This window comes from Oncorhynchus tshawytscha, linkage group LG22, assembly GCF_018296145.1.
Source record: "Oncorhynchus tshawytscha isolate Ot180627B linkage group LG22, Otsh_v2.0, whole genome shotgun sequence".
Classification (NCBI taxonomy): domain Eukaryota; kingdom Metazoa; phylum Chordata; class Actinopteri; order Salmoniformes; family Salmonidae; genus Oncorhynchus; species Oncorhynchus tshawytscha.
The window spans coordinates 44,036,141-44,057,994 of NC_056450.1; the positions used below are offsets into that span (position 1 = coordinate 44,036,141).

At 44.8% G+C, this 21,854-nt stretch overlaps 1 protein-coding gene across 2 annotated transcripts in view; it reads left to right on the forward strand.

Annotated features, from left to right (window-relative positions):
* The first annotated feature begins 6,404 nt into the window (after window positions 1–6,404).
* LOC112239558 (putative uncharacterized protein DDB_G0290521) overlaps window positions 6,405–21,854 on the forward strand; it is a 106,035-nt gene continuing 90,585 nt past the window's right edge. For both annotated transcript variants that reach the window (XM_042304328.1, XM_042304329.1), the window contains exons 1-2: window positions 6,405–7,343; window positions 14,325–15,420. In XM_042304328.1, the coding sequence (XP_042160262.1) occupies window positions 14,678–15,420 (743 nt within the window). In that variant the 5' untranslated portion in view covers window positions 6,405–7,343; window positions 14,325–14,677. The remainder of the gene's footprint in view (window positions 7,344–14,324; window positions 15,421–21,854) is intronic.

Below are 21,854 nucleotides of genomic sequence, written 5' to 3' on the forward strand. Positions count from 1 at the left end.
GTTCTGAACACTGATGTTAACCTTTCTGGGTATAACTTTTTTCAGCAAGACAGATATTCCAAAGGTGGTGGAGTGGCAATCATTACCAAGGATCACCTTCAGTGCTCGATTGTCTCCACCAAGTCTGTCCCCAAACAATTTGATTTGCTGGTTTTAAGCATTAAACTTTCAAATAGCTCTTTGTTGACTGTTGCTGGGTGTTATCGTCCTCCATCAGCACCGGCCTGTACCCTACCTGCCCTAAGCTCTCTCCTGTACCCTCCCTTCCCTAAGCTCTCTCCTGTACCCTACCTGCCCTAAGCTCTCTCCTGTACCCTACCTGCCCTAAGCTCTCTCCTGTACCCTACCTGCCCTAAGCTCCCTCCTGGCCCCTACCTGCCCTAAGCTCTCTCCTGGCCCCTACCTGCCCTAACCTCTCTCCTGTACCCTACCTGCCCTAAGCTCTCTCCTGGCCCCTACCTGCCCTAAGCTCTCTCCTGGCCCCTACCTGCCCTAAGCTCTCTCCTGGCCCCTACCTGCCCTAAGCTCTCTCCTGGCCCCTACCTGCCCTAAGCTCTCTCCTGGCCCCTACCTGCCCTAAGCTCTCTCCTGGCCCCTTACACTAACATGCTGACCAGACCGGACACGTCGCTTGCGTTGCAAAATAAATTTTGAAATCCATATTATTCAATTATTGCACACGGCTTGTGTGCGCCAACGAGTGTCTGCGTTTCCAAGGGCTAAAATAGAACTCCTTTTCTATTTCTGATGCAGATCGGGCTGCAAGTCCTCCCTCTCCCATCTCCTCATTGGTTTATAGAAGCAGATACCCACCGTGCCATCTCCTCATTGGTTATACCCACGTGGGTGATTGAAAGACGAACTGTTTTGCCCGTCGTCGTGGTAATACTATGAAAGTTTAGATGCCGATCACCATATAAGTTCAAAGATGAAAAAGCCTGGAAGGAGGAGAGATGACTACAAAACGATTCGGTTGGCAGTTTTATGTGTGGATTAATTGTTGGAGTAGAGGACCTTGTGCTTTACAGATAAATTACAACTCAATGTTTATATGTTTATATAAAAATTAGCTAGCAACAGCAAGCTAGCTAAATAGGACAAATTAGCTAACAAGCTAAATTGCCATACATGTTTAATGCTTTTCGACCTGTCCCCAAATTAATGTCATTGGTTCAGAGTTTGTTTTGATATTTTAACCTGCGTGGCGTGATCACGTTTGGTGTAGGGGGACAAAAAAATAAATGTATGCATGATAGCGCACGATGGCGCATGCGCACAGCCGGTTTGGTTTCCGTGCAAGTCTGAATTTGACCTGCTTGGTGACCTAAACTGAGACATGCTCAAACCACCTGACCAAGTCCTGAAGCAATGGGACTCCCTAAATATTTCTCAGATTATTACCAATCCCACAAGGTTTGACTCCAAACACCCAGAAAAGGCTACTTTCCTTGATGTTATCCTGTGTTCGTAATGATCTTAGTGATCACTGTTTTATAACCTGTGTCCGTAAAGGCTGCTCAGTGAAACAACCTGTCCTGATTTGTCATAGACGGTTGCTAAAAAACTTTAATGAGCAAGCATTCCTTCATGAACTCACCTCTGTAAATTGGTATAGAATGAGACGCTTGGACCTTCTTTTTTTATATTTGTGTTGGAAAAACTTGTCAATAATCAACTGACTGGCTTTCTTGATGTCTATAGTATTCTCTCGGGTATGCAATCTGGTTTCCGCTCAGGTTATGGATGTGTCACTCCAACCTTAAAGGTCCTCAATGATGTCACCATTGCCCTTGATTCTAAGCAATATTGTACTGCTATTTTTATGATACGGTAGACCATTCCATTCTTGTGGGCCGGCTAAGGAGTATTGGTGTCTCTGAGGGGTCTTTGGGCTGGTTTGTTAACTACCTCTCTCAAAGAGTGCAGTGTATAAAGTCAGAACATCTGCTGTCTCAGCCACTGCCTGTCACCAAGGGTGTACCCCAAGGCTTGATCCTAGGCCCCACACTCTTCTCAATTTACATCAACAACATAGCTCAGGCAGTAGGAAGCTCTCTCATCCATTTATATGCAGATGATACAGTCTTATACTTAGCTGGGCCCTCCCAGGATTTTGTGTTAAATGCTCTACAACAAAGCTTTCTTAGTGTCCAACAAGCTTTCTCTACCCTTAACCTTGTTCCGAACACCTCTAAAACAAAGGTCATGTGGTTTGGTAAGAAGAATGCCCCTCTCCTCACAGGTGTGATTACTACCTCTGAGGGTTTAGAGCTTGAAGTAGTCACCCTACACAAGTACTTGGGAGTATGGCTAGACGGTACACTGTCCTTCTCTCAGCACATATTAAAGCTGCATGTAACAGATTTCCTCCTCTTCGTCTGAGGTAGCAGGGATGTAGCATGAAACCCGTGTGGCGACAGACACTGACACGGAAAACAAACACCCACAAAACACAGGTGGAAAAAGGCTACCTAAGTATGATTCTCAATCAGAGACAACTAATGACACCTGCCTCTGATTGAGAACCACACCAGGCCAAAACAGAAACCAAACATAGAAAAAACAAACATAGACTGCCCACCCAACTCACGCCCTGACCAACACTAAATAAAGACAAAACATAGACTGCCCACCCCAACTCACGCCCTGACCATACTAAAACAAACATAGACTGCCCACCCCAACTCACACCCTGACCATACTAAAACAAAGACATAACAAAGGAAATAAAGATCAGAACGTGACACTGCAGGCTAAAGTTAAATCTAGACTTGGTTTCTTCTATCGTAATCTCTCTTCTTTCACCCCAGCTGCCGAAACTAACCCTGATTCAGATGACCATCCTACCCATGCTAAATTACGGAGACGTAATTTATAGATCGGCAGGTAAGGGTGCTCTCGAGCGGCTACATGTTCTTTACCATATGACCATCAGATTTGCCACCAATGCTCCTTATAGGACACATCACTGCACTCTGTACTCCTCTGTAAACTGGTCATCTCTGTATTCCCGTCGCAAGACCCACTGGTTGATGCTTATTTATAAAACCCTCTTAGGCCTCACTCCCCCTATCTGAGATATCTACTGCAGCCCTCATCCTCCACATACAACACCCGTTCTGCCAGTCACATTCTGTTAAAGGTCCCCAAAGCACACACATCCCTGAATCAGTCGTCTTTTCAGTTCGCTGCAGCTAGCGACTGGAACGAGCTGCAACAAACACTTAAACTGGGCAGTTTTATCTCAATTTCTTCATTCAAAGACTCAATCATGGACTATCTTACTGACAGTTGTGGCTGCTTTGTGTGATGTGTTGTTGTCTCTACCTTCTTGCCCTTTATGCTGTTGTGTGTGCCCAATAATGTTTGTACCATATTTTGTGCTGTTACCATGTTGTGTTGCTACCATTTTGTTGTTATGTTGTGTTGCTGCCATGCTGTGCTGTCATGTGTTGCTGCCTTGCTATGTTGTTGTCTTAGGTCTCTCTTCATGTAGTGTTGTGTTGTCTCTCTTGTTGTGTGTTTTGTCCTATATTTACATTGTATTTATTTATTTATTTTAATCCCAGGCCCCCGTCCCCGCAGGAGGCCTTTTGCCTCTTGGTAGGTCGTCATTGTAAATAAGAATTTGTTCTTAACTGACTTGCCTAGTTAAATAAAGATGAAATAAAACAAAAAAATTAAATGTGGACACCCCTAGTGGATTTCAGCCATACCCAGGTGTATAAAATCGAGATCAGTGACTTTCAACGTGGCACCGTCATAGGTTGCCACCTTTCCAACAAGTCAGTTCGTCAAATTTCTGCCCTGCTAGACCTTCCCAGGTCAACTGTAAGTGCTGTTATTGTAAAGGGGAAACGTCTAGGAGCAACAACGGCTCAGCCTTGAAGTGGTAGGCCACACAAGCTCACAGAATGGGAAGGCCGAGTGCTGAAGCGAGTAGCTCCTAAAAATCGTCTGTCCCCGGTTGCAACAATCACTACCGAATTCCAAACTACCTCTGGAAGCAAACTCGGCACAAGAACTGTTCGTCGGGAACTTCATGAAATGTTTTTCCATGGCCGAGCAACCGTATACAAGCCTAAGCTTACCATGTGCAATGCCAAGCGTCGGCTGGAATGGTGTAAAGCCTGCACAGAGCCCTGACCTCAACCTCATCGAACACTTGGAATTGGAACGCCGACTGCGAGCCAGGCCTAATCGCCAAACATCCAGTGCCCAACCTCACTAATGCGCTTGTGGCTGAATGGAAGCAAGTCCCTGCAGCAATGTTCCAACATCTAGTGGAAAGCCTTCCCAGAAGAGTGGAGGCTGTTATAGCAGCAATGTTCCAACATCTAGTGGAAATCCTTCCCAGATGACTGGAGGCTGTTATAGCAGCAATGTTCCAACATCTAGTGGAAATCCTTCCCAGATGACTGGAGGCTGTTATAGCAGCAATGTTCCAACATCTAGTGGAAATCCTTCCCAGATGACTGGAGGCTGTAATAGCAGCAATGTTCCAACATCTAGTGGAAAGCCTTCCCAGAAGAGTGGAGGCTGTAATAGCAGCAATGTTCCAACATCTAGTGGAAAGCCTTCCCAGAAGAGTGGAGGCTGTAATAGCAGCAATGTTCCAACATCTAGTGGAAAGCCTTCCCAGAAGAGTGGAGGCTGTTATAGCATCAATGTTCCAACATCTAGTGGAAAGCCTTCCCAGATGAGTGGAGGCTGTTATAGCAACAATGTTCCAACATCTAGTGGAAAGCCTTCCCTGAAGAGTGGAGGCTGTTATAGCAACAATGTTCCTACATCTAGTGGAAAGCCTTCCCTGAAGAGTGGAGGCTGTTATAGCAGCAATGTTCCTACATCTAGTGGAAATCCTTCCCAGAAGAGTGGAGGCCGTTATAGCAGTGAAGGGGGGGACCAACTCCATATTAATGCCCATAATTTTGGAATAAGATGTTGGACGAGCAGGTGTCTACATATTTTTTGGTCATGTAGTGTACCCGTTTAAGAGAACAAAGACAAAAATACAGTAGGAGAAGAGCTAGAGTTTTCACAGGTGTCTTCTTCGAGTGTTGTTAAGTAGAGAGGGGAGACGCCCCCTGCTGGTGGCAACAGGCATAAACAATTCCCAATGGAAATCCCTTGCCCAAAATAATGGTGGATTACAACAATATCTAAACCATGTTTTACCAAATACAATGTGATTCCATAACTTTATGGGCAGCCACAACTATAGCTTACAATAATAAACATTCATACCGAGATTTCTGTACTGAGGTTTCTGTACGTTTTCAAAACGTGTACATCACAAATTATAAACATACAATAGTTTTACACCATCTCAATCTCAAAATGAGAAGGCAACATCTACAGTAGATACAAAGATATGACAAAGTAGGCATACATTTGCCTAACTCTAAATGCAATTAGAAAATAACTCATCCCTACATGTAAAATTTGTGATTTGTTTTAAATATGCCATGTACAAAATAAAAATAAAAAATGTTTTGTTTCTGGAATACATTTCAAAGCAATAACGCATTGAATAAAAGTACATTTTTCATGATGAAATAACATATACATATGATTATTTTTTGTAGGGGTGTATGAGATTTATATACTGTATGTTATTATCATATATTAGCATATATTAACGTGTATGTCACCATTATATATGAGTTTTAAATATATATCATATATTTTAAAATAGATGTCACGTGCTTTGATGTATAAGGCCACATGTATTACTATTCCGTATGGGGAGAGAGAGACTGTGCCATTACGGCTCTTAATGCAGAAACTCTCTCTTGTCAGAACATGCTTCTCCTTGGTCCAAAATGGTCGACTCAAGGAGTTCAGTTTACTCGCCACTGTCATCACTACATGTAAGCTCTAACGTCAGAGAGTTTGGAGAGAAAGCAACAACTAATGCAACGTTCAAGTGATAATCGGAACTCGGATTCTCTGACTTGCTAACTGGTTAAAAGCGGAATGTGTAAAACTACAACCAATAAGCAGATCGGAAATGTCAGCGTTTCCTACTTCCAACTACCATGTGAACACAATGGGGTTTTGAAGACAACTGGAAATTCGGATAAAAACAAGGACAGTTCATGATGTCAGTTATCTTCAGGTGTGAAAGTTGGAGCTCTAGAAATATGACCGATTTTTCGACTTGGAATTCCGAGTTGGATTATCGTTCAAAATATGTTCTTCCTCGTTGGAGCTCGTAAAAAAAAAGAAGAGTTCCCAGTTGTCTTGGATGCACAGAGTCGTCGAAGATTTCCGAGTTCTGATTTCCCAGTTGATATGAACGTGGCAATATATCTCGTCTGACTCACTTGCATAAATCGAGCCACCACATGCACCCCGCGCCTCCTACCCCCTCCTCCACATCCTCCTCTTTGTGAGAGGATCTGAGAGGAGCTGCAGTGTGTATTGGCCACTCTGCGGTGCTTCAGAATGGCGGAGGGGGGCGGCAGGTGCAGTGGATACGCGAAGCTGAACGGGGACCGCGGGGGATGGACCGACTAATCACCCGCCGCTCATTCTGTCAGCATCAGGACCACAGCCAGACAGATTTGGACTTAAAATTATATCTTCAGGAAATATTAGACTGCAATAAACTTCACCACTTCGAGATGGAGATATAAGGGGACATATATGGAACTCCTTATCTTTTTAGGCTAATTTATGAAATTGTTGAATCTGTCTTGAAGACTCGTGTTTCATAGTGTGCTTGTCATATTTGCTGCGAGTGAGACGCGACACGTCGGGAGTCTGCCATCATTGAAATGCGTAAAAACGACCCTTTAACCGAGCCAGCTATGCGTCTTATTTTGACATATTAGCGTGTGAATGCGTTGGGCTGTGGAGACATTAGTGCGCAAATCCCAGGATGTTTTTATTGGTGGTTTTTGTCGCCGCTGCGTGACGGTGTCTGTCCGTGTGTGTTCAGAACCCAGATCGGTTCCATACCATCTCTCAACACTACGGCAGCTTGCGTGCCTCAGAGCTAAAACAATAACGTGATAACGGGACACTGTACCGGGCTGGGGACTGGATCGGTGTTGCCGCGATGCACCAGAAAGAACAGGCCACCTTGCACTCTACCGTCTGAAGAAAAGGAACATAGAGGAGCGGATTCCCTCACTATATGAAATACGTCATTTTATCAAACGGTTTAGACCTCAGCAAATCGACACAAATTGGGATTATTCGAGCATATGGAGACAGAGAGAGAGGATCAATGATTATTTCCTCAAGGCTCCTTCTTATCTTCCTTCAACCCTGCAGCACAAGACAGGCAAGAAGAAGACGTGTGGAGGCAGAGAATGCTGCAATCTACTGACTGGGTATGACACTACAAAACAATATATCAAGCATTAAGACAGTAAGGAGAAGGCACTCTGACAGTCTTAAGAGAGCAGAGTGGAGGCTGCTGGTTAGGTAGTGTGGTGCAGCTAGATGATGATCAGTAGTGATTTCTCCTGCTCTAAAGACTTCAGATGAAGCTTCCGAGTATTTATGGGGTGAGCTGAAACCCCAAGAGGAGAGTTTACAGTGCAGCGGTTTCAGCCTCAGAGACAGAGGGCGAGAGAGACATTGGGAGAGATATACAAAAAGAGAGAGAGAGAACAGAATTCAGAACTCCACACATTCACCCACATTCACGTTGACACTCCTACCTGCTATTAGAACACATTCACCCAGAGTAGACACTCCTACCTGCTATTAGAACACATTCACCCAGAGTAGACACTCCTACCTGCTATTAGAACACATTCACCCAGAGTAGACACTCCTACCTGCTATTAGAACACATTCACCCAGAGTAGACACTCCTACCTGCTATTAGAACACATTCACCCAGAGTAGACACTCCTACCTGCTATTAGAACACATTCACCCAGACACTCCTACCTGCTATTAGAACACACACCCAGAGTAGACCTACCTGCTATTAGAACACATTCACCCAGAGTAGACACTCCTACCTGCTATTAGAACACATTCACCCAGAGTAGACACTCCTACCTGCTATTAGAACACATTCACCCAGAGTAGACACTCCTACCTGCTATTAGAACACATTCACCCAGAGTAGACACTCCTACCTGCTATTAGAACACATTCACCCAGACACTCCTACCTGCTATTAGAACACATTCACCCTACCTGCTATTAGAACACATTCACCCAGAGTAGACACTCCTACCTGCTATTAGAACACATTCACCCAGAGTAGACACTCCTACCTGCTATTAGAACACATTCACCCAGAGTAGACACTCCTACCTGCTATTAGAACACATTCACCCAGAGTAGACACTCCTACCTGCTATTAGAACACATTCACAGAGTAGACATACCTGCTATTAGAACACCACCCAGAGTAGACACTCCTACCTGCTATTAGAACACATTCACCCAGAGTAGACACTCCTACCTGCTATTAGAACACATTCACCCAGAGTAGACACTCCTACCTGCTATTAGAACACATTCACCCAGAGTAGACACTCCTACCTGCTATTAGAACACATTCACCCAGCTATTAGTAGAACACATTCACTCCTACCTGCTATTAGAACACATTCACCCAGAGTAGACTCCTACCTGCTATTAGAACACATTCACCCAGAGTAGACACTCCTACCTGCTATTAGAACACATTCACCCAGAGTAGACACTCCTACCTGCTATTAGAACACATTCACCCAGAGTAGACACTCCTACCTGCTATTAGAACACATTCACCCAGAGTAGACACTCCTACCTGCTATTAGAACACATTCACCCAGAGTAGACACTCCTACCTGCTATTAGAACACATTCACCCAGAGTAGACACTCCTACCTGCTATTAGAACACATTCACCCAGAGTAGACACTCCTACCTGCTATTAGAACACATTCACCCAGGTAGACACTCCTAGACACCTACCTGCTATTAGAACACATTCACCCAGAGTAGACACTCCTACCTGCTATTAGAACACATTCACCCAGAGTAGACACTCCTACCTGCTATTAGAACACATTCACCCAGAGTAGACACTCCTACCTGCTATTAGAACACATTCACCCAGAGTAGACACTCCTACCTGCTATTAGAACACATTCACCCAGAGTAGACACTCCTACCTGCTATTAGAACACATTCATTCCCAGAGTAGACACTCCTACCTGCTATTAGAACACATTCACCCAGAGTAGACACTCCTACCTGCTATTAGAACACATTCACCCAGAGTAGACACTCCTACCTGCTATTAGAACACATTCACCCAGAGTAGACACTCCTACCTGCTATTAGAACACATTCACCCAGAGTAGACACTCCTACCTGCTATTAGAACACATTCACCCAGAGTAGACACTCCTACCTGCTATTAGAACACATTCACCCAGAGCTATTAGACACTCCTACCTGCTATTAGAACACATTCACCCAGAGTAGACACTCCTACCTGCTATTAGAACACATTCACCCAGAGTAGACACTCCTACCTGCTATTAGAACACATTCACCCAGAGTAGACACTCCTACCCTGAACACATTCACCCAGAGTAGACATTAGAACACATTCACCCAGAGTAGACACTCCTACCTGCTATTAGAACACATTCACCCAGAGTAGACACTCCTACCTGCTATTAGAACACATTCACCCAGAGTAGACACTCCTACCTGCTATTAGAACACATTCACCCAGAGTAGACACTCCTACCTGCTATTAGAACACATTCACCCAGAGTAGACACTCCTACCTGCTATTAGAACACATTCACCCAGAGTAGACACTCCTACCTGCTATTAGAACACATTCACCCAGAGTAGACACTCCTACCTGCTATTAGAACACATTCACCCAGAGTAGACACTCCTACCTGCTATTAGAACACATTCACCCAGAGTAGACACTCCTACCTGCTACCTGCTATTAGAACACATTCACCCAGTAGACACTCCTACCTGCTATTAGAACACATTCACCCAGAGTAGACACTCCTACCTGCTATTAGAACACATTCACCCAGAGTAGACACTCCTACCTGCTATTAGAACACATTCACCCAGAGTAGACACTCCTACCTGCTATTAGAACACATTCACCCAGACACTCCTACCTGCTATTAGAACACACACCCTAGACACTCCTACCTGCTATTAGAACACATTCACCCAGAGTAGACACTCCTACCTGCTATTAGAACACATTCACCCAGAGTAGACACTCCTACCTGCTATTAGAACACATTCACCCAGAGTAGACACTCCTACCTGCTATTAGAACACATTCACCCAGAGTAGACACTCCTACCTGCTATTAGAACACATTCACCCAGAGTAGACACTCCTACCTGCTATTAGAACACATTCACCCAGAGTTAGACACTCCTACCTGCTATTAGAACACATTCACCCAGAGTAGACACTCCTACCTGCTATTAGAACACATTCACCCAGAGTAGACACTCCTACCTGACACTCCTACCTGACACTCCTACCTGCTATTAGAACACATTCACCCAGAGTAGACACTCCTACCTGCTATTAGAACACATTCACCCAGAGTAGACACTCCTACCTGCTATTAGAACACATTCACCCAGAGTAGACACTCCTACCTATTATTAGAACACATTCACCCAGAGTAGACACTCCTACCTGCTATTAGAACACATTCACCCAGAGTAGACACTCCTACCTGCTATTAGAACACATTCACCCAGAGTAGACACTCCTACCTGCTATTAGAACACATTCACCCAGAGTAGACACTCCTACCTGCTATTAGAACACATTCACCCAGAGTAGACACTCCTACCTGCTATTAGAACACATTCACCCAGAGTAGACACTCCTACCTGCTATTAGAACACATTCACCCAGAGTAGACACTCCTACCTGCTATTAGAACAACACATTACCTGCTATTAGAACACCAGAGTAGACACTCCTACCTGCTATTAGAACACATTCACCCAGAGTAGACACTCCTACCTGCTATTAGAACACATTCACCCAGAGTAGACACTCCTACCTGCTATTAGAACACATTCACCCAGAGACACTCCTACCTGCTATTAGAACACATTCACCCAGAGTAGACACTCCTACCTGCTATTAGAACACATTCACCCAGAGTAGACACTCCTACCTGCTATTAGAACACATTCACCCAGAGTAGACACTCCTACCTGCTATTAGAACACATTCACCCAGAGTAGACACTCCTACCTGCTATTAGAACACATTCACCCAGAGTAGACACTCCTACCTGCTATTAGAACACATTCACCCAGAGTAGACACTCCTACCTGCTATTAGAACACATTCACCCAGAGTAGACACTCCTACCTGCTATTAGAACACATTCACCCAGAGTAGACACTCCTACCTGCTATTAGAACACATTCACCCAGAGTAGACACTCCTACCTGCTATTAGAACACATTCACCCAGAGTAGACACTCCTACCTGCTATTAGAACACATTCACCCAGAGTAGACACTCCTACCTGCTATTAGAACACATTCACCCAGAGTAGACACTCCTACCTGCTATTAGAACACATTCACCCAGAGTAGACACTCCTACCTGCTATTAGAACACATTCACCCAGCTATTAGACATTCACCCTACCTGCTATTAGAACACATTCACCCAGAGTAGACACTCCTACCTGCTATTAGAACACATTCACCCAGAGTAGACACTCCTACCTGCTATTAGAACACATTCACCCAGAGTAGACACTCCTACCTGCTATTAGAACACATTCACCCAGAGTAGACACTCCTACCTGCTATTAGAACACATTCACCCAGAGTAGACACTCCTACCTGCTATTAGAACACATTCACCCAGAGTAGACACTCCTACCTGCTATTAGAACACATTCACCCAGAGTAGACACTCCTACCTGCTAGAACACATTAGAACACATTCACCCAGAGTAGACACTCCTACCTGCTATTAGAACACATTCACCCAGAGTAGACACTCCTACCTGCTATTAGAACACATTCACCCAGAGTAGACACTCCTACCTGCTATTAGAACACATTCACCCAGAGTAGACACTCCTACCTGCTATTAGAACACATTCACCCAGAGTAGACACTCCTACCTGCTATTAGAACACATTCACCCAGAGTAGACACTCCTACCTGCTATTAGAACACATTCACCCAGAGTAGACACTCCTACCTGCTATTAGAACACATTCACCCAGAGTAGACACTCCTACCTGCTATTAGAACACATTCACCCAGAGTAGACACTCCTACCTGCTATTAGAACACATTCACCCAGACACTCCTACCTGCTATTAGAACACATTCAGTAGACACTCCTACCTGCTATTAGAACACATTCACCCAGAGTAGACACTCCTACCTGCTATTAGAACACATTCACCCAGAGTAGACACTCCTACCTGCTATTAGAACACATTCACCCAGAGTAGACACTCCTACCTGCTATTAGAACACATTCACCCAGAGTAGACACTCCTACCTGCTATTAGAACACATTTCACCCACCTGCTATTAGAACACATTCACTAGACCTACCTGCTATTAGAACACATTCACCCAGAGTAGACACTCCTACCTGACACTCCTACCTGAACACTATTAGAACACATTCACCCAGAGTAGACACTCCTACCTGCTATTAGAACACATTCACCCAGAGTAGACACTCCTACCTGCTATTAGAACACATTCACCCAGAGTAGACACTCCTACCTGCTATTAGAACACATTCACCCAGCTAGTAGAACACATTCCTAGACACTCCTACCTGCTATTAGAACACATTCACCCAGAGTAGACACTCCTACCTGCTATTAGAACACATTCACCCAGAGTAGACACTCCTACCTGCTATTAGAACACATTCACCCAGAGTAGACACTCCTACCTGCTATTAGAACACATTCACCCAGAGTAGACACTCCTACCTGCTATTAGAACACATTCACCCAGAGTAGACACTCCTACCTGCTATTAGAACACATTCACCCAGAGTAGACACTCCTACCTGCTATTAGAACACATTCACCCAGAGTAGACACTCCTACCTGCTATTAGAACACATTCACCCAGAGTAGACCTCCTACCTGCTATTAGAACACATTCACCCAGAGTAGACACTCCTACCTGCTATTAGAACACATTCACCCAGAGTAGACACTCCTACCTGCTATTAGAACACATTCACCCAGAGTAGTAGACACTCCTACCTGCTATTAGAACACATTCACCCAGAGTAGACACTCCTACCTGCTATTAGAACACATTCACCCAGAGTAGACACTCCTACCTGCTATTAGAACACATTCACCCAGAGTAGACACTCCTACCTGCTATTAGAACACATTCACCCAGAGTAGACACTCCTACCTGCTATTAGAACACATTCACCCAGAGTAGACACTCCTACCTGCTATTAGAACACATTCACCCCGAGTAGACACTCCTACCTGCTATTAGAACACATTCACCCAGAGTAGACACTCCTACCTGCTATTAGAACACATTCACCCAGAGTAGACACTCCTACCTGCTATTAGAACACATTCACCCAGAGTAGACACTCCTACCTGCTATTAGAACACATTCACCCAGAGTAGACACTCCTACCTGCTATTAGAACACATTCACCCAGAGTAGACACTCCTACCTGCTATTAGAACACATTCACCCAGAGTAGACACTCCTACCTGCTAAGCGTAAACTACTTGGTTACCGCAGTGTGAGTGTTTTTACTGCTCTTTATTTGTCCTTTCGGGATCCAACCCCTCCTCTTCCTCCTTTCTTTTTTGGCCTTTTTCTTGGAATGGATGACACAGAGAAAGAAGAGCTCTTTTCCAACAGAGGATTGCAGAGGACGTTGTTGACCTTCTACAATTTGTGAGATAAACTGTCATATAATATAACAAGTACTCAGGAATATAAAGCTAGACGGAGAAAATCATCATTTATCTACTGAGCAGTGACAGAACAGACAAAACTGTCAAGCTCTTTTCCTTCTTATTTTTGAATAGATGTAGATTCAAATTTGATCCTATTCAAGAAGTGTAATAAACGGACCAGGAAGGATAAATGTGAGAGAGTTCAGACCTCTTCCATGACCTCATACATCCCTCCTGTCTGTTGAGCTATTACAACCTGAGATAGAAAGATGTCTATCCACTTTGAACAGGGCCTCATCTGTCAGCCTCTCTACCATCAGTTAATCTCAACTCTTCTACTTCTTTGGATATAACTCAGTGATTTGTAGACAATCTGACTCGGTGACATTGTCTCATATGATTTCAGAAGATGGGACTGTGACCCCTTCAAGATCACCTGACCTGATTGGGCCAACCGGATGTTCAACGCGCCAACCGACGTCTCTGGCAGGGCAAAACCAGGAACTAAAACATCTTGATCCTCTAGAGGGACCTTTTTAAAGTCGACTCTCTCCCCCCCACTTCTTTCCGGTGGGGGGGAGGGCATAGCAGTGAGCCTATCACAGCTCGAGATTGGTCAATTCATTACCCAGTTAGCCTATCACAGCTCAGGACTGGTCCTTCATTAACCAAAGCCTATCACAGCTCAGGACTGGTCCCTTCGCTAGCCAGTTAGCCTATCAACTGTGAGGTTACTGAGACCAGGACCAGACCAGCAGCATGGAGGCTAGTCAGCGCCAAGGCCAGGGCAGCCCAGAGAGCCCTAACCGGGCGGTGGAGTACCTCCTGGAGCTCAACAACATTATAGAGAGCCAGCAGAAGCTCCTGGAGACCCAGAAACACCGTATCGATGAGCTGGAGGTTCAATTAGACCGGCTGGCCCAGGAGAATAAAGACCTACGCCTCGACCGCCAGCGACCTTTACCCCCTGAACCGCCACCCTGCCCCCCGCCACCACCTGCCACCAAAACATCCATACCCTCTGTACCAGTCCGCCCTGTTCAGACCCAGTCTTATAATCGTACCAGTACCAACACTACAGCCATACAGACCCCCACCCCCACCCCCACAGCCCTTCCAACCCCACCCCGGTGCTTGTACGGGATCAACGCAAACCTCAAACCCCCAAGACCCCACGCCGTACCCCCACACGCCCCAAACCCCCAAACGTACTCCAGTCACCACCCAGACCCCACACACTCCGCAGACCCCCAAACGAACCCCAGTCACCACCCAGACCCCACGCACTCCGCAGACCCCCAAACGAACCCCAGTCACCACCCAGACCCCCGCACCCCGCAGACCCCCAAACGGACCCCCCACACACGGCTGACACGAACCATCTCGACCGGAACAGGCACCAGCTTCGTGGAGATGGAGAAGGAGAGACTGGAGAGGATGGAGGAAGAGAGGACAGAGAGACTTCACAGCTCCACCTTGGGAAACCCCACCAACCACAGACAGTGAGTCATTACCTTACCTTTTAGTGTGTGTGTGTGTATGTATGTGTGTGTGTGTGTGTGTGTGTGTGTGTGTGTGTGTATGTGTGTGTGTATGTGTGTGTGTATGTGTGTGTGTGTGTGTGTGTGTGTGTGTGTGTGTGTGTGTGTGTGTGTGTGTGTGTGTGTGTGTGTGTGTGTGTGTGTGTGTGTGTTAGACCCCAAACTCCACTGCTGAACAGTGAACAGGTGTTTCTCTACACATACTACCGTACTTCACACTCCAGTGCTCTGAGTGAGTTCTTCAAGGACAATCAATCAAATGTATTTATAAAGCCCTTTTTACATCAGCCGATGTCACAAAGTGCTGTACAGAAACCAAGCCTAAAACCCCAAAACAGCAAGCAATGCAGGTGTAGAAGCACGGTGGCTAGGAAAAACTCCCTAGAAAGGTCAGAACCTAGAGAGAAACCTAGAGAGGAACCAGGCTATGTGGGGTGGCCAGTCCTCTTCTGGCTGTGCCGGGTGGAGATTATAACAGAACATGGCCAAGATGCGGGTTTAAGGAAGAGGGATGGTATATCTTTTCAGACAGATAAGAATGTTCTTTGATGTTCCATGAGTGGAGAAGAGTATATCTTTTAGACAGATTGGAATGTTTGTTTTATGAGGGGAGTAGAAGACAATCTCCAGACCTGAAGACACTGCGCTTATTGTGTGGATCGGAGAAAGTGTGAGAACTGATGACGTCATTTTGATCTTCTCTTTAAAATGTAATGTTCTTTGTATTTTGGGTCAGTACTCTCTTGAATTAAACGCTGTTACCTGACTTTTAAGACTGGTCTCGATCTATTTCATGCAAAAATGATAAACTTACAACTTATTATGAAATAGATAAGAGTGTGAATTTGGTTTTGGCTACAAAACATATAGGAATTTAGAATTCCTCTAACACTAAGCTAGCTAACTTTAGTAGTGTCTAAGCTAGCTAACTTTAGTAGTGTCTAAGCTAGCTAAATTTAGTCGTGTCTAAGCTAGTCTAGCCATCGGTGATCCTCTTTTCATTTTCCATTGGTTTTGTCTTGTCTTGTATCACACCTGATTTCAATCCCATCAATTACACATTGTGTATTTAACCCTCTGTTCCCCATCATGACTTCTGGCGCCATCATGACTTCCGGCGCCGACAGAGATGGCCGCCTCGCTTCGCGTTCCTAGGAAACTATGCAGTTTTCTGTTTTTTTACGTGTTATTTCTTACATTAGTACCCCAGGTCATCTTAGGTTTCATTACATACAGTCGAGAAGAACTACTGAATATAAGATCAGCGTCAACTCACCATCAGTACGACCAAGAATATGTTTTTCGCGATGCGGATCCTGTGTTCTGCCTTACAAACAGGACAACGGAGTGGATTCCATGCAGCGACCAAAAAAACGACTCCGAAAAAGAGGGAAACGAGGCGGTCTTCTGGTCAGACTCCGGAGACGGGCACACCGTGCACCACTCCCTAGCATTCTTCTTGCCAATGTCCAGTCTCTTGACAACAAGGTTGATGAAATCCGAGCAAGGGTAGCATTCCAGAGGGACATCAGAGACTGTAACGTTCTTTGCTTCACGGAAACATGGCTCACTGGAGAGACGCTATCCGAGGCGGTGCAGCCAACGGGTTTCTCCACGCATCGCGCCGACAGAAACAAACATCTTTCTGGTAAGAAGAGGGGCGGGGGCGTATGCCTTATGACTAACGTGACATGGTGTGATGAAAGAAACATACAGGAACTCAAATCCTTCTGTTCACCTGATTTAGAATTCCTCACAATCAAATGTAGACCGCATTATCTACCAAGAGAATTCTCTTCGATTATAATCACAGCCGTATATATCCCCCCAAGCAGACACATCGATGGCTCTGAACGAACTTTATTTAACTCTCTGCAAACTTGAAACCATTTATCCGGAGGCTGCATTCATTGTAGCTGGGGATTTTAACAAGGCTAATCTGAAAACAAGACTCCCTAAATTTTATCAGCATATCGATTGCGCAACCAGGGGTGGAAAGACCTTGGATCATTGTTACTCTAACTTCCGCGACGCATATAAGGCCCTGCCCCGCCCCCCTTTCGGAAAAGCTGACCACGACTCCATTTTGTTGATCCCTGCCTACAGACAGAAACTAAAACAAGAGGCTCCCACGCTGAGGTCTGTCCAACGCTGGTCCGACCAAGCTGACTCCACACTCCAAGACTGCTTCCATCACGTGGACTGGGAGATGTTTCGTATTGCGTCAGATAACAATATTGACGAATACGCTGATTCGGTGTGCGAGTTCATTAGAACGTGCGTTGAAGATGTCGTTCCCATAGCAACGATTAAAACATTCCCTAACCAGAAACTGTGGATTGATGGCAGCATTCGTGTGAAACTGAAAGCGCGAACCACTGCTTTTAATCAGGGCAAGGTGTCTGGGAACATGGCCGAATACAAACAGTGCAGCTATTCCCTCCGCAAGGCTATCAAACAAGCTAAGCGTCAGTACAGAGACAAAGTAGAATCTCAATTCAACGGCTCAGACACAAGAGGCATGTGGCAGGGTCTACAGTCAATCATGGACTACAGGAAGAAATCCTGCCCAGTCACGGACCAGGATGTTTAGTCTCCCAGGCAGACTAAATAACTTTTTTGCCCACTTTAAGGACAATACAGTGCCACTGACACGGCCTGCAACGCAAACATGCAGTCTCTCCTTCACTGCAGCTGAGGTGAGTAAGACATTTAAACGTGTTAACCCTCGCAAGGCTGCAGGCCCAGACGGCAGTCCCAGACGGCATCCCCAGCCGCGCCCTCAGAGCATGCGCAGACCAGCTGGCCGGTGTGTTTACGGACATATTCAATCAATCCCTATACCAGTCTGCTGTTCCCACATGCTTCAAGAGGGCCACCATTGTTCCTGTTCCCAAGAAAGCTAAGGTAACTGAGCTAAACGACTACCGCCCCGTAGCACTCACTTCCGTCATCATGAAGTGCTTTGAGAGACTAGTCAAGGACCATATCACCTCCACCCTACCTGACACCCTAGACCCACTCCAATTTGCTTACCGCCCAAATAGGTCCACAGACGATGCAATCTCAACCACACTGCACACTAGCCGGCTTGTCACCAAAAGCACTCACAAACTTCTACAGATGCACAATTGAGAGCATCCTGGCGGGCTGTATCACCACCTGGTACGGCAACTGCTCCGCCATAAGACTCTCCAGAGGGTAGTGAGGTCTGCACAACGCATCACCGGGGGCAAACTACCTGCCCTCCAGGACACCTACACCACCCGATGTTACAGGAAGGGCATAAAGATTATCAAGGACATCAACCACCCGAGCCACTGCCTGTTCACCCCGCTATCATCCAGAAGGCGAGGTCAGTACAGGTGCATCAAAGCTGGGGCCGAGAGACTGAAAAACAGCTTCTATCTCAAGGCCATCAGACTGTTAAACAGCCACCACTAACATTGAGTGGCTGCTGCCAACACACTGACACTGACTCAACTCCAGCCACTTTAATAATGGGAATTGATGGGAAATGATGTAAATATATCACTAGCCACTTTAAACAATGCTACCTTATATAATGTTACTTACCCTACATTATTCATCTCATATGCATACGTATATACTGTACTCTATATCATCGACTGCATCCTTATGTAATACATGTATCACTAGCCACTTTAACTATGCCACTTTGTTTACATACTTATCTCATATGTATATACTGTACTCGATATCAGCTACTGTATCTTGCCTATGCTGCTCTGTACCATCACTCATTCATATATCTTTATGTACATATTCTTTATCCCCTTACACTGTGTATAAGACAGTAGTTTTGGAATTGTTAGTTAGATTACTTGTTGGTTATTACTGCATTGTCGGAACTAGAAGCACAAGCATTTCGCTACACTCGCATTAACATCTGCTAACCATGTGTATGTGACAAATAAAATTTGATTTGATTTGATTTGATGTCATTATCGGTGATGGTTTTGTTTGTATGTGATGTGCAAGTTATGATCTGGTGCGCAACGGGTTTTTGTACCCACTTTTATTATTTTGTATATTTTGGTTTTCAGAGTTTTGTGAAGCACTTATTTAAACGACTCCATTTATACCAAGTTCGTTCTCCTGCGCCCGACTTCCCTGCCACCAACACGCACACATTACACGGTTGTTGAGCAAGCTGCCCAAGTTAAATGGCTTTGCTAAGATATCATTACTCCCCATAATCCATAGCTACATGGGTTTACTACACAGCCTGCTAGGACTCTGTCAACCCTGGGGAAACATGCCAATATAACCTGGTACTAGCTACGCTACAAATAAATATCCGGACGATACAAGGACACGATCCGGAGGAGGAAAGCAATGAGAGGTGGTGCTATCTGTCAGTGTAGGTATCTCTTTTGGGTCTTCACAGTCACTATAAGTGATACATTGTGGTTTGCTGATGTTGTCACGCGTTCAGCACTTGGTCCAATTTGTCAGATTTAAAAAAAAAAAATTAAGTGAGAGGGCTGGAAGAGTTGGGAGATGAGAGATGTGCTAAGGTGACCGAGGCATGCACAACTATGCCCTGTAACGTTACTGCCTCAATCTGCAGCCAGCCAGCTAATGGTAATACAAACGATACAAGATACCTGCATAAACAAACATTTCATGATCAGCTAGCTATATGGAATCGTAATAGTTTAACAGGCAAAAACAACCTAAAACTAATGTATGCAAGGTAGATGACTAGCTAAGTAAACCTACCAATTCTCTGCGGCTAGACAGCCAGCCAGCCGTATTGACTTATTATGGGTTTGCGACCTACACACACTACGATGTGTATTGTAGGCAGGTAACCATGCCACAATTAACACAGAATTTATTTATCAACGTATCAAGATAAAATATTGTATTCAGGCAACATATGAGATGTGAAAAGGCAACATTATATTCCGAATACAATTTATTTTCTATCGCTTCATCACAAATAATAAATTCGCCATTGATTTAAAAAAAATGTTTTTGTCGTTTTTTTTTTTACATGGTTGCATCACATTTCTGTCCTTTCACCTGAAGCATCATCCATACCTTTCACCTGAAGCATCATCCATACCTTTCACCTGAAGCATCATCCATACCTTTCACCTGAAGCATCATCCATACCTTTCACCTGAAGCATCATCCATACCTTTCACCTGAAGCATCATCCATACCTTTCACCTGAAGCATCATCCATACCTTTCACCTGAAGCATCATCCATACCTTTCACCTGAAGCATCATCCATACCTTTCATCTGAAGCATCATCCATACCTTTCACCTGAAGCATCATCCATACCTTTCATCTGAAGCATCATCCATACCTTTCACCTGAAGCATCATCCATACCTTTCATCTGAAGCATCATCCATACCTTTCATCTGAAGCATCATCCATACCTTTCATCTGAAGCATCATCCATACCTTTCATCTGAAGCATCATCCATACCTTTCATCTGAAGCATCATCCATACCTTTCATCTGAAGCATCATCCATACCTTTCATCTGAAGCATCATCCATACCTTTCACCTGAAGCATCATCCATACCTTTCACCTGAAGCATCATCCATACCTTTCACCTGAAGCATCATCCATACCTTTCATCTGAAGCATCATCCATACCTTTCATCTGAAGCATCATCCATACCTTTCATCTGAAGCATCATCCATACCTTTCACCTGAAGCATCATCCATACCTTTCACCTGAAGCATCATCCATACCTTTCATCTGAAGCATCATCCATACCTTTCACCTGAAGCATCATCCATACCTTTCACCTGAAGCATCATCCATACCTTTCACCTGAAGCATCATCCATACCTTTCACCTGAAGCATCATCCATACCTTTCACCTGAAGCATCATCCATACCTTTCATCTGAAGCATCATCCATACCTTTCACCTGAAGCATCATCCATACCTTTGATCTGAAGCATCATCCATACCTTTCATCTGAAGCATCATCCATACCTTTCATCTGAAGCCTCGAAATGTGTACAATCAGAGTGACTATACATCCGAGAAGTCAAATCAAATCGTATTGGTCACATTTCGGCAGGGTAGCCTAGTGGTTAGAGTGTTGGACTAGTAACCGGAAGGTTGCAAGTTCAAACCCCTGAGCTGACAAGGTACAAATCTGTCGTTCTGCCCCTGAACAGGCAGTTAACCCACTGTTCCTAGGCTGTCATTGTAAATAATAATTTGTTCTTAACTGACTTGCCTAGTTAAATAAAGGTCAAATAAAAAAATAAACATGTGTTTTGTGGATGTTATTGTGGGTGTAGTGAAATGCTTGTGTTTCTAGGTCCAACAGTGCAGTAATATCTAACAATTTCACAGCAATACACACAAATCTAAAGTAATTAATAAT